This window comes from Oryza glaberrima, chromosome 1, assembly GCF_000147395.1.
Source record: "Oryza glaberrima chromosome 1, OglaRS2, whole genome shotgun sequence".
Classification (NCBI taxonomy): Eukaryota; Viridiplantae; Streptophyta; class Magnoliopsida; order Poales; family Poaceae; genus Oryza; species Oryza glaberrima.
The window spans coordinates 13,962,138-13,974,636 of record NC_068326.1 but is presented as its reverse complement, the minus strand read 5'-3'; the positions used below and the strand labels follow the sequence as shown (position 1 = coordinate 13,974,636).

The 12,499-nt window shown below is 42.6% G+C and overlaps 1 protein-coding gene across 2 annotated transcripts; it reads right to left on the bottom strand.

The window, feature by feature from the left end:
• Positions 1–3,860: 3,860 nt before the first annotated feature.
• LOC127779751 (probable serine/threonine-protein kinase At1g54610) lies at positions 3,861–11,082 on the bottom strand. 2 transcript variants are annotated; one of them, XM_052306658.1, is made up of 7 exons: positions 10,626–11,082; positions 10,216–10,500; positions 9,812–10,129; positions 7,195–7,422; positions 6,220–6,320; positions 5,302–5,419; positions 3,861–4,518 (listed from the first exon to the last, which is right to left on the bottom strand). In XM_052306658.1, the coding sequence occupies exons 1-7, from the start codon at positions 10,932–10,934 to the stop codon at positions 4,207–4,209; spliced, it is 1,671 nt and encodes a 556-aa protein (XP_052162618.1). In that variant the 5' UTR covers positions 10,935–11,082; the 3' UTR covers positions 3,861–4,206. The 2 variants fall into 2 exon arrangements, with proteins under 2 accessions (XP_052162618.1, XP_052162609.1); XM_052306649.1 differs by having other exon boundaries at positions 3,861–4,521; positions 10,626–11,079.
• Between the last annotated feature and the right edge of the window lie 1,417 nt (positions 11,083–12,499).

Sequence of the window (12,499 nt, the reverse complement as noted above, 5' to 3'; positions counted from 1 at the left end):
GCCATAAGTTGCACAACAAAGCCAACAATATCTCTGTTCAACACTTAAAACATAACCAGGGCAGCCATCTAGGCTCTAGCATCAACACAAGTCACAACTCACAAACACTCAAAGATTAGATACATATTACAGTGATCCAAACAAAAATAATTCATTACATTCAAGTGATTCAATATATCAAGCTTGTGAATATCAATTGGCCATCTTGTTGCAGTTCTCAAGCAAGCAACCTCTTTGCTAACCTCAAGCTTGAGTCACAGTTGATTCACAATTATCCTAAAAAGACAAGGAAAATTTTGGATCTAACATGCATCTAGAAATTTCAGATTAAAGCATCTAGAAATTGCAATACCGATTCATCTTCATTTTCAAGGACAGTCATCAAAGCATTGAGAGTGGTCACTGTAGGTCCTATTAGAACAAAATATCCAAAAGTTAGTGCTATGTAAGGAAGGAAAACATGTGCATTTAAATTCTAAACTACTTACCTAGCATATCAACTCTAGACCAACCTTGCATGCACATAAGTGCTTTTGCCATTTTTGGTGTAAGTCTACTACGATGTGGACTAATCGTCCTTCCACTAGTACTAAATGTTGACTTTGAAGCCACGGTTGTCACTAGAATTGTCATGATATCCCTTGCAATCTTTTGCATAGTTGGATACTTGATCCATGCAAATTTCCACCAATTGATAGTCCAATTCTTGTCTAGGAGGTAGGTTTGGCTCTTCCGTACAAATCCAATTCTGTGTGTACATGGGAAGATGAAACATTTCCAACTATGGCCATGTATTCATGTTCACCATAAATAGGTTTGTAAAGAGCATACAAGAACTAAAGCTTATATCTAGGATCCAAAACATCTGACCAATACTTTAAAACTTAGCCTTCATCTCCTCTGATATGTTTTCTACCAAGGGATCTTTAGTAGCTTTCCATTTTCTAATAGCCAAATAAATGCCACAGATTTTTAGAAAGAAAAGATTAGATGTGACATAATTTCTTCCAGATAGTAGCACTGTTATATCATAAAACATCTTTAACATATCACAAAGCTCTCTAGCAAACTTCTAATCTAATGCAGTAGGACACATATCTTCAAACAAGGGGTCACATCTAGAAAGAGTTTCAAAGACAAGTTCATACTCTTCTGCAACGGAAAGCATAAGGTAAGTGGAATTCTATCTAGTTTTACAATCAATAGCCATTCTTCTAACATATGGAATGTTCATGTTAGATGCATTTTTTTTTCAAATTTTCTCATGTCTTTTTGGTGTGGCTGTCCAAAACCCTACACTAGCACGAATTCTTTCAATGCCTTGCTCCATAACAGCCATGCCATCCTTAACAATCAAGTTTAAACTATATGTTGCACAACGCATATGAAGCAAAGAACCTTCCAACATAAGAAAGTTAAGAGGCAACTTTCCTTGTATTTTCTCCATCAAATTGTCATTGGTGGAGCAATTGTCAAGTGTGATAGTTGATAACTTCCTCTCAATGTGATATTCCAACAGAACTTCATGAAGTACCTCACTTATAGCAATACCGGCATGTGGGGCGGGCACATAAATGAACTTACAAAAGAGAAATGGACTCAGTCATCAGTTTGTCACTAGTAAATTACTCTATACAACAAAATAAGATTCAATACATCATTAGTTAGCTACCTCAAAAGAAAACTTTTTAGCTTCCAATCATCATCTATGTAGTGTGTCGTGACAGCCATATATCCCTTCTTTTGATGATCAGCTGTCCACATATCGGTTGTGATGGCAATTCGGACATGCGATTGTTGAAAATACTTGATCAATGCAAGCCTTTACACCTCATACATACCCAAAATATCCTTCCTAATAGTATTCCTTGACATTAACTTGAGCAACGGTTGCAATACATCACAGAACTTGTGAAATCCAGCATGATCAACAATGGAAAGTGGGTACTCATGAAGACATATCATCAGTGCAAGTTTTTTCCTCACAAGATTTTGATCAAAGACATATGTTTCCAGCCTAACTGAATCACCTGCTGAGTTATTTGTAAATGTGAGGATGGATTGTTTAAGGCCTTGTCTAGCTTGTCGAGACTGACAACTTTTGAGGTGATTTTTTAAGTGTGTTGTCCCATTTCTTTGTCTCACCAGAGAGCAATTTTTGCCACCAACTACATTTAGCTTTCCACACATTTCCGACCTATACTTGTCCAAATTCTTGCCAAACAACATATTTTAGTTTTCCTTTTGTTCCCTACTGCAACAGCATCATCTATCTCCATCACAGTAGTACCTTTAGAGTTAGTGTTGGGTGTTGTGACTGGTGCTAGGGAAGGAGAGGGTGAAGGAGTAGGAGAGGTCACAGCAATAGCACCTCCAGCAGTTGATGAGCTAGTTCCCCGTAAGAAATATGCATACACATACTAAGAACACCAATATTTCAGATCTAGCATAAGATCGACATGCTACAAGGATGGAGACACAGAGTGGATAGGCTTACACTTGCTGATCCGAGGACGTAGTGGGCGGGCTTGCTTTCCCATGCACCGGCGTGCTGCTGCCTATGCGCCGCCGCTCGTGGTCCCTGTACCTACTCCCTCTCTTGCGCGGCCGCATGTTCTCTCCCTTGCACTGCCGCGTCGTCGCCCGTTGTCCCTCCGTCTGCTTCCTCCCTCCCTTGCGCCGCTGCTTGTGAGCTGCCACCCGCGCTCCCTTCCGTGCGCCTCCACCGAGAGCCCAAGAGAGAGAGAGAGAGAGAGAGAGAGAGAGAGAGAGGTGGCGCGATGGCGCCACCCATGGTGGTGAGGAAGGATAGGGTTAAGCAGTCGGCTAGGGTTTGAGACTTTGAGATGTTAATATATATCGCCCCATATAAATGGGCTATTGGGCCATTAGGGGGGAGGTTAAACTATTGAAGGCCTGATGGATATATATGGGCTAAACGATATTCGGGTCGGGCATGGATTATCCGTAGGCAAAATATAAAACCTATCTGCGCCCACTAAGTTCGCTGGTATCTGATCAGGCGTGCCCACAGACCAAAAAAAGGTGCCCATGGCCATGCCCATCGGGTCGGATATCCGTGGATACCCGAACCCGTGGGCATTACTGCCAATCATAGGAGTTAGATGTGTTCTGACTAATATTTTGTCAGTATTGATCATAGCAATGTTGATATGACTAGTAAGGTAATATGGGGGCCTAGCCAAGAAATTGTAGTGTGGGGATTAGACTTTGATAGTGGCTCTGAATGGAAGGTAACCGGTAACTAAGAATTTGAGAAGTTGATTTAGTCTGGATGGAAAGAGAGGGTAGCACCGTTTAGGATGGGTGTACGATTTTTTTCACATAAATCAGACGTCCGATTCGTAGTTATCTCGAAAGAAGATTTAAGATTTGAAGTAGACCAAACACATCGCTCAACTCTCGTCTAACCAAACACCGGATAGTTCAACGCACAGTCGGACTGTGTAACACATGTTTTAATTAGACAATTCTTTCACTTGATGGTTTGACACAAAATCAAATTATCCAGCTCGTACACATGGTATTGTCAAAACGGACGAAAAAAAATTGTCCAACTCGAAGAAACATCGCTATTTTGCCACGTCAATAGCGTGGCAAAAAGTTTCACATGTAAGTTATCGGAGTGTTCTATCTTAAATTATTTGAAACGCAACTTTTTAAAAGAGATTGTATTGGAATTGATGGGCCAAATGAAGAGTGAGAAAATACAGATACGAAAAATGAAGATGGCTAGTGACTTCAATATCAATAACAATGGTACTAATCGCACCTCCCAAATCATATTAACCAGCGACATTCAAATAAGCAATATCACGCAACATACGGAACCAGTCCGATGCACCAAAAAGACAAGACAGTAATTCCACTGAGATGCATGAACCATCCGTTTATTTACAGAAGAAAGAATACTCCATATATACACAAGGGCAACCGAATTGTCACGTTGAGCTCAAATACCTTTGGTTCCGGACACCAATTTGTTCAGAAGCACCTGAGATGAACAGAAAACACTACCACATATACATAAGCTGGATGAATTTCTTCCTACTAAAGCACTACCGCTTTCTTTCCGCACGAAAGGAACAAAACAGAAGGAAATAATTCATCTACAGACTGACCATTCTAAAAACTTCCCCTTAAACTCGATGAAAAACATGTAAAAGAAACTGTATTGAGTTCCTCTTATCGTGCTCTTGTTCCGCCCTTGTCCTTCTGGAGCTGCTTTGAATAAGCTGCAGCCTTCGCATCTAGGGCAGTTTGCTTCTTCCGCCTCGATTGCCCTAGAGCTGCTGGATCAACCAATGGTCCAGACCATGTTTGTGAGGACCCCTTCTGGATGGGGACTACTGTGCTGAAGGAAGCATCCTGGTGCTCATACATAGGCTCCATATGACGACTGGATCCCAATGGGTTACCCATAGCTCCATCCTGATGAGGTGGGGGGAACTTCTCACTTTTGCTCTTGGCATTGGCATGCGTTATCATGCGTCGCCTCTGCTGTTAATGAAAATTTGAAAAGTTCAACGTACATGTTTGTCTTGAATGGTTAAAGATAGTGAAGTGAGATCAGAGAGAACACAGAACAACGCTAGTTTACTTCTACTGCATTATCTTCTGCAATCCCTACCAATTCCATGGACGCAAATTAATAGTTCTACAGTGAAGTCTACTTTTATTTCCACACCCACAGAAATATTGTGTAAGAATTTTGTATACAAAGGACTTTTGTAAACATGCTTGAAATTGAAAGACCTTGTAATAAATGAGGATTATGGAGCGCGACTGATTCTATTGATGTCAGAGGTGCTACAATTCTGGCCCAAAAATCAGAGGGAAACAAGGTTTCCACAAAAAAGTCAACCAGGTTTTCTAGTTCTTTTTATATAATTTTCAAATTTAAAGCAGTATAAATTAGATGCAATTTTTAAAGGCTGATAAATTGAATTTAATAATAGGGGTTTGGGAGCTTAGTACGTTGAACCAGCTGAACTCCAAAATCCAAAATCTGACCAGTGGGTATTGTTGTTTTTGCAGAAAACTAACTGACATTATTAGGTTTATCACATGATACCACGTTAGCACACATTACCATCAGAAAAATAATGATTGTTTTAATTGGACTTATATTTCTTCCCAAAGAAATACAAATGGTTTGGGATATATCATTAGTACTAAATATCACTCGTAGCCAACCCAGTTGGTGTATGTGTAACAAATCTACAGTGGATAAGGCAGCAAATTAAACAGGAAATCTTCAAATATAAATAGCTGGCTTACATCTAGGTTTGCTTGAAGCTCTGCATTAGCCTCTGGAGCTGGTCCTGCCCTTTGAGATCGATCCCGCGTTCGAGTCCTTTTTACCCCCTCTCCTTTGGCCTTTGCAGCTGCTCGTAGCCTGGAATAAGAGTATACAGCAAAGGCATATGACACCATGTATGATACAGTAGAAACAATTAGACAGATTAGTGAAAGACAGTTCGGGCTCATTTGGATGGGTTGGGCTTTGGCCCATCCAAAGTGGGCTTTAGAAAAGTGAGAAAATCAGCTACATATTGCATGTGCCCGTGAGGTAGAATGGATGGACAGTTGGACACATGCCAATGGATGTAGCGAAAGAATTCCAAACTTTCTAGCTAGCATTCTTAGCAAAAGAAGATTACTGTCCCTGAACGTAGTCCCAAATAAAGAATGGCAGTAGAGAATATCAATATAGTATTAGTTTGCCTTTAAAACACTCTGACTTAAACACTCCTCCTTTTTTTCAATAAAAGAACTACAGAACGATTCATCATTACTTAGGCTGCGTTCGGTATAGGAAGTTCCCAACCCCTCAGCCTCGTTTTCTGCGTGCACGCTTTTCAAACTACTAAACGGTATTTTTTTGCAAAAAGTTTCTATACGAAAGTTGCTTAAAAAATCATATTGATCCATTTTTGAAAAAAAAATAGCTAATACTTAATTAATCACGTGTTAAACGCTGCTCCGTTTTGCGTGCCAGGGAGTGAGGGTTCCCAACCCTCACTCCCGAACACAGCCTTAGTTTAGAGAGAAAGAGATGCAAAAACTAAAGTGGAGTTCAAATGCACAGTGAACCATTCATTACTTAGTCTAGATGGCCCAAGTTGATAATCAATGCAAAACAAATGTAAAAGGATCATAACATGATTTATATAATTATGTGTAAGCCCAACAAACCTTCTAGCTTCCTCATCTCTCATCTTAGCATCCATCTCCTTACTTGGTGGATATGTCGGCAAGCTTGATGGATCACATGCATAAGGCTCAGTTGCAAAGAACTGCAATACTCACAGCATAAAACCTTACTACATAGTGATAGCCTGATAGCTCTTGTCAAAATAAAAAAAAAAACACTGAAAGACATATGGGACTGTATACCAAGGGTGGAGCTATATTATTAATTAAATAAATAAGAGATTTCCTATGTACTGAACATTAGGGAGAGTCATACCAAGCGCAGCACTAAATATTGAAGCAGAAAACATAATGTAACCCATTAAATCATGTGGTCTAGAAAATTGCAATGGTGCTAATAAGTGGGCATAGATCTCCAGATATCACATGTGCATGAAATGCAGATATTAAATCAACAATTCTAAAACAGAAAACCTTTTGGAACCTATACTGGAAGTCAAAGTAGCCATTTAGACCTTCATAAAGATGAGGTCCTTGGTACAAACCAAATCTAAAGATTTAAAAACATAGCAGATCTTTTCCATTTATAGTTACAGTACATTACACATCTGAATACCATCCATTTCTTGGTATTTGAGTGTGCAAAACGTCATTTTATTGGTGTTGCTCCTTGCATTTTATGTCATAGCACTACTCATGTAGGATATCTATGCTCAGATTATTAGGAGAAAAGGAACTAGATTAATCTAAAGATGCCACATTGTCAAACCAGCAGTTTAGTATCTATAAAAGCTTCTGAAAGACTGAAACAATAACAAAGATGGGTTGTTGTTTAAAAAGATTCTTGAACACTTGCTCATACTGCAGGATTTTTTTCTCTTCTGTTCTCAAGAGTATAGAAGTGATTCCACATAGAGGTGATATGTATCAAAGGACCACATAAATCACAGGTCAATTATGTTACTTCACACTAACATTCTCTGTTACAATGCTAAGGAGGAAAAGATATGGACATACTTCACTTTGCAAGGCAGATGTAGCAGTTTGGCGCTCAGCTGGATCAATTGCAAGCAGAGTTTCAACCAATGGCAAGGAAGACGGAGGAAAATCTTTAAATGCTTCTCTGATACAACGCTTATAGGGCTGCTGAGGTTTGAATATTGTAGCATGTGGCAGCTTGGACTTTTTCCAATACTCCTCTGAGGGGGAGCCACATAGCTTGAAAATCTTGTGCAACTGTTCTACCTGATCAGTTCATATTGCACATATTAAAATTAGAAAATGGCAATCAATTTTATGTAAGCAACTAAAGCATATATAGCAACACAAGATAAAAACAATAAATTAATGAACATCACGAGTTCACCCTAGATGCATGGATTCAACCAGATAGATTAGAAGAACTGAATATTTATGGTGGTTTGATCACCTGATGAAACAAAATCCTACTCGTTGTGTCACGATCAAAAAGATATATAAGAAGTTAACAAATGTACGAATTCCAAATAATCCTCATCAAGCAGGTCCATATTCATGTTATCTTAAAGAAACTTCAAATGATTAAATTCAGGTTTGTCTATCCCATTAATAGCATATATTGCTGGCAAACAGCACAGAGTTTTGCTCAGATTGAGTGGTTTGTGGTAGTATAGGAGTTTTAATCATAGACCATGCCTAAATATTTAGCTTAGCGATCATTTCATTTTCTGGACATATTTAATAAGCCTATGTGTACCTTCCAGTGAAAATATCATGGCAGGACAAGTTATACATAGCCTATATGTTTGAAAGTTTTGAAAGGCCTTATAAATTGGCTTTTGCATTTTATGAGCTATAAGCAGAACCAATCAGCTTATGAATCACTGCTAAATAAGGTTCAGCTAATCACTCTATATTGCCAGTGGCAGCGTCGATCTGAAATACAGGACTTCTCTTTTCACAGAACCAGAACAAGATGATTATGTTTTACATTTGCAGAATTCCAAATTTACTAATATATGGCGATGCCTGAAATGCTCTCGAGAAAAGGAAAACCATCCACCAATTATATATAAATTGGTACATCGACCACTTGTTACTTACATAGCAGTATGATTTTATAAGATGTAAACTGTTATACATAATGTAACCACCAATAAAACAGAGATACTAATCAAAGTGGCAGCTTATCTGATTTCCAACAGGAGTTTGCCCTGCATATGCACAGAGCAAAGGAAACCGACAAACCTCTATGGCAATCATGGATTGACAACTTTCTTTAATTTTCTCCTGTATTTATTTGTAACTATTGTAAACTATATATTTATATATTAATATATCGCAGTAGGAGCCTCTCCTGCTGTTTTCCGTCAAAAAAAAAGTGGCAGCTTATATTTGTCTTGTGTTTACTCCCGACAAGTATGGACTTTAACCTTCATGAAATTGGGTTTGGTTTCAGCTGCACCTCAGTCCTCTACAACACGTTTTTCAGGTTGGTGGAGCAAAGTTGTTAAGGGTGTTCCCAAAGAGCCACGGAAGGGATTGAATTCTTTGATTATTTAGTAACTTGGGAGATTTGGAAACACTGAAACAATTGTGTTTCCAATGGACTAATCCTAATGTGGTGGTGGTGTTGCAAGCTGTGGCTAATTAGGGTTGGTGTTTAGTGGGAGCCCATGAGCTCCATGAGTTTCTTTGTAAGTTGCTTACCCCGGCAGTGAGTTAGTCTCAGTGGGTTTGTTGGTTGGGCCTCACTTATGTGCGAGGCTTGTTGGGACGTGTTCTTGGTGGGAGGTGTTCCTTGACCCTTCCTTTGTACTCCTAAATATTTCTCTCTTCTTAACAAAATGAAGTTCTCTTGCGTTTTCAAGAAAAAAATTGGAAATGGAGAAAGTGATACTTATGTGACTAAGAACATCTACTACCTCAGTTCACAAACATATGCTGTTTTGGATATCCATGCAGCCAAACTTTCAACATATGTGTACATTGAATACATGAAAAATCATACGTGCAGAGTTGCCTACGAAAACTACTTCCATAATAAAGGATTTTTTTTCGTGTTTAATAAATTAATTGCAATAAAAATTAAGTGGCAGATAAGTGTTTGGAGGTCTGCATTGAGGTCCAAAAGACCAAAACAACATGTATTAATGACAGTTAAGAGTACTATACTGACGAATTTTAAATAACAGGAATAATGGCATGGACAACATATTTTAATTCCAAAAGACATGTATGCTTTTCAAGGAAGCTTCAACTGAAGCCATGTGGGTAACCAGTTAACCACTGATGGCAGTACCCTATACAAAAATAATAGTCATGACATATACAACGAAGTCAGCATATCATTCAACCCCTTCAATAAATGACAATGGCGTGGCCATCAATCACTATCACCAAAACATTAAAAAAAGAACAAAGTAGAAGATTAATCAACCTAGAGATACTACAATCCATTGGAGCAAACCTAGTATAAAAAGTCAACATTTTCAATACACAACAGCCACCATGGAGTTTTTTTTATATAAATAGTACAAGTTGACTTTTGGTACCAAATGAGATTTCGATATTGGATTGATAGAACAAGTATGGTCCCCAGGATTACCAAAGGAATAGCATATAATGAAGAGTCAGAAATTGTCCTATGACTCACCTCAGTACGCCCAGGCATGATGGGCTTCCCATGCAAGAGCTCTGCCAGAATGCACCCGGCACTCCACAAATCCACACCAACACCATAGTCTGTCGCCCCCAACAACAATTCAGGTGGTCGGTACCACAACGTGACCACGCGGCTCGTCATTGGTCGTTTATGTCGTGGGTCAAAGAATGTTGCCAGGCCAAAGTCGGCGATCTTAAGAATCCCATTGTTATCCAACAATAAGTTAGATCCCTTGATATCCCGATGCAATACATTATTATTGTGGCAATGCTCAAGCCCTGACAATAGCTGCTGCACATAGCATTTTATCTGCGAGAAGTACATCATCATCAAATTTAACATATTCCCAGCAAGTATTCGCCTATAAAACGAGATAGCACGGGATCCTTAAACACCTGCGGCAGAGTAAACTTGACGTCCGGGCTCGCTGCCAGGCCAGCAAGGTCATGCTCCATATACTCGAACACCAGGTACAGGCTGCATGACATCCTCGACGTGACCAACCCCTCCAGCTTGATAACATTGGGATGGTCGAGTTTCCTCAGGATCAGGATCTCCCTGGCCATGAACTTGACGCTCTCGGGCTCGAGATTGTCGAACCGGACCTTCTTCAGCGCCACGATGCGGCCGGAGACGGTGTCCCTCGCGCGGTACACGTTGCTATAGGTGCCCGACCCTATCTACGAGTCAATTGCCGGACAGGGAAGGCCACCACCACGAAACGGCAAAATCAGTACCCGTATGGTAGGTAACAAGTGGCGGATCGAAATTTGCGGATTTCGGGGGGGTGCTTTCCGCATAATACCTTGTTGAGCTTCTCGAAGGTGTCGGCGCGGCGGGGCGTCCACCCGCGGAGGGCCTCCCCGGCGACGGCGACGAGCCACGGCGGCCACCCCGCGGCGAGCTGCTCGGCGGCGGCCGGCGCGGGGACGCACCCCTGCCTGGGCCCCGGCTTGCGCCCCAGCCTCCGGCGCGGCCTCCCCCTCCCCGGGGACTGGTCCGCCGCGGGAGAGTCCGTGGAGGGCGCCGGCAGCGGGGACGACCTCTTCTTCCTCCTCCCCTTCCTCGCCGCCGCCGGTGGCGACGACGACGGGCGCCCGAAGACGCACCCCATATCCTCCCCTCTACTCTACCAACCCACCTACTACTGCAACCCTACAAGCAGCACCCGTCGGCGGCGGGCGGCGGCGGCGAGGGGGGAGTGAGGCGAGGCGAGGGAATCGGACTAGCGAGAAGGGGGGGAAGCAAAGCAATCAATGAATCGGCTGCGGCGGAGGCGGATGAGCATTGAATACCTCACCGCCCCCTCGTCATCACGTGGCGGTGAGGGGGAGGTGGCTGACAGGTGGGGCCCAACAGCTTGGCTGGCGACGCATACTGTACCGTAGGCCGTAGCAGCTCGGTGGGGGCGGAATTATTAGCGTGGGTGGGGCCCACCGGTCATGGAGCGAGGACCACGGTGGATTGGGTAAAGGTGGTTTTTAGTCGTCTTGCGGTTTGGCTCTGGGGGCTCGTCGCGTCGCGATGCCCGAGCCGAGCCGTAAAGGTAGAGAGAGCCAGAGAGGCGTATCCGGTCCGGCACCGCTGTTGCTGCCTGTGTTGGCTGGGTCGGTCCGTCCGCGGGGTTGGTTGGTCCTTGGTTGGACAGGTGGGATTTGGTGGTGCACCGTAAGGCACGGCGAGGCACGCTGGACTGCTGGTGGTAACGTGGCGTGGAGGAGGAAGGAAGGAGTATCTTTTCATGCTCGTATTTACCGGTTACCACATCTATGGTAAAAGAGAGAATTAGATCTGTAGCACAGTAAAAAAAAACCGATATAAAAAACAGCACACAAATTCATCTCTTTTAGCAAGAAGCGCATGCCACTATTTTTTTTCTTCGATCTCACTACTAGAAAAACGATGTTTAGCAACATTGGCTTTTTATTTTTTCAAGCGGATATGACCCTCAGAGTCAAATGTCCGCCTAAAAAATATTAATCGGGTGGATTTTCGTCATCCACCTGAAAAATCAATTTAATCATTTTTTTCAGGCGAACCACTTCGCCTGAAAAAATATGATTTTTCCAGGAGGATACTTATATAGTCCGCCTACAAAAACATCTAAAAAAATATTCATCTTATCTCTCCTACACCTCATCCTTATCTTCTCATCCACCCCTCCCCACCACTCATTTCCCCATCTCCTCACTCTCCCTCTCCTCTCTCTCTCTCACGCGCGGGTGAGCAGCGGCCGGCGTCGGCGCCGAGTAGGAGTGGCAGCGTAGGGCGGCCATGGTGGCCGCTCCACTCCTCGTCGCCTTCGAGCGGCGGCGGCGGCTCCGACGAGCTAGCGGCGACACCGGCGGCTCCCCTCCTCGGGCACCGGATCCGCCGCCGGCTCCCCTCCTCGCCTCCTCGGGCGCCGGATCCACCGCTGGCTCCCCTCCTCGCTGCCGGCTGCCAGCAACTAGCAATGACGGGTAAATGGGCGAAGCGGGCATGGGTAGTGACTACCCATGCCCGTGCCCATTTACCCATCGGGCACAATGGTTGACCCAGCTAGATACCCATGGGTATAAAAGTAGAAACATACCCAACCCTAATAGAGTTTTTACCCACGGGTAAACGGGCAATCGGGCACAATCGGGCTGACAGGAAATTTTTTTTTGGTGCTGTGAATATTTTCGCAGGCGGGGC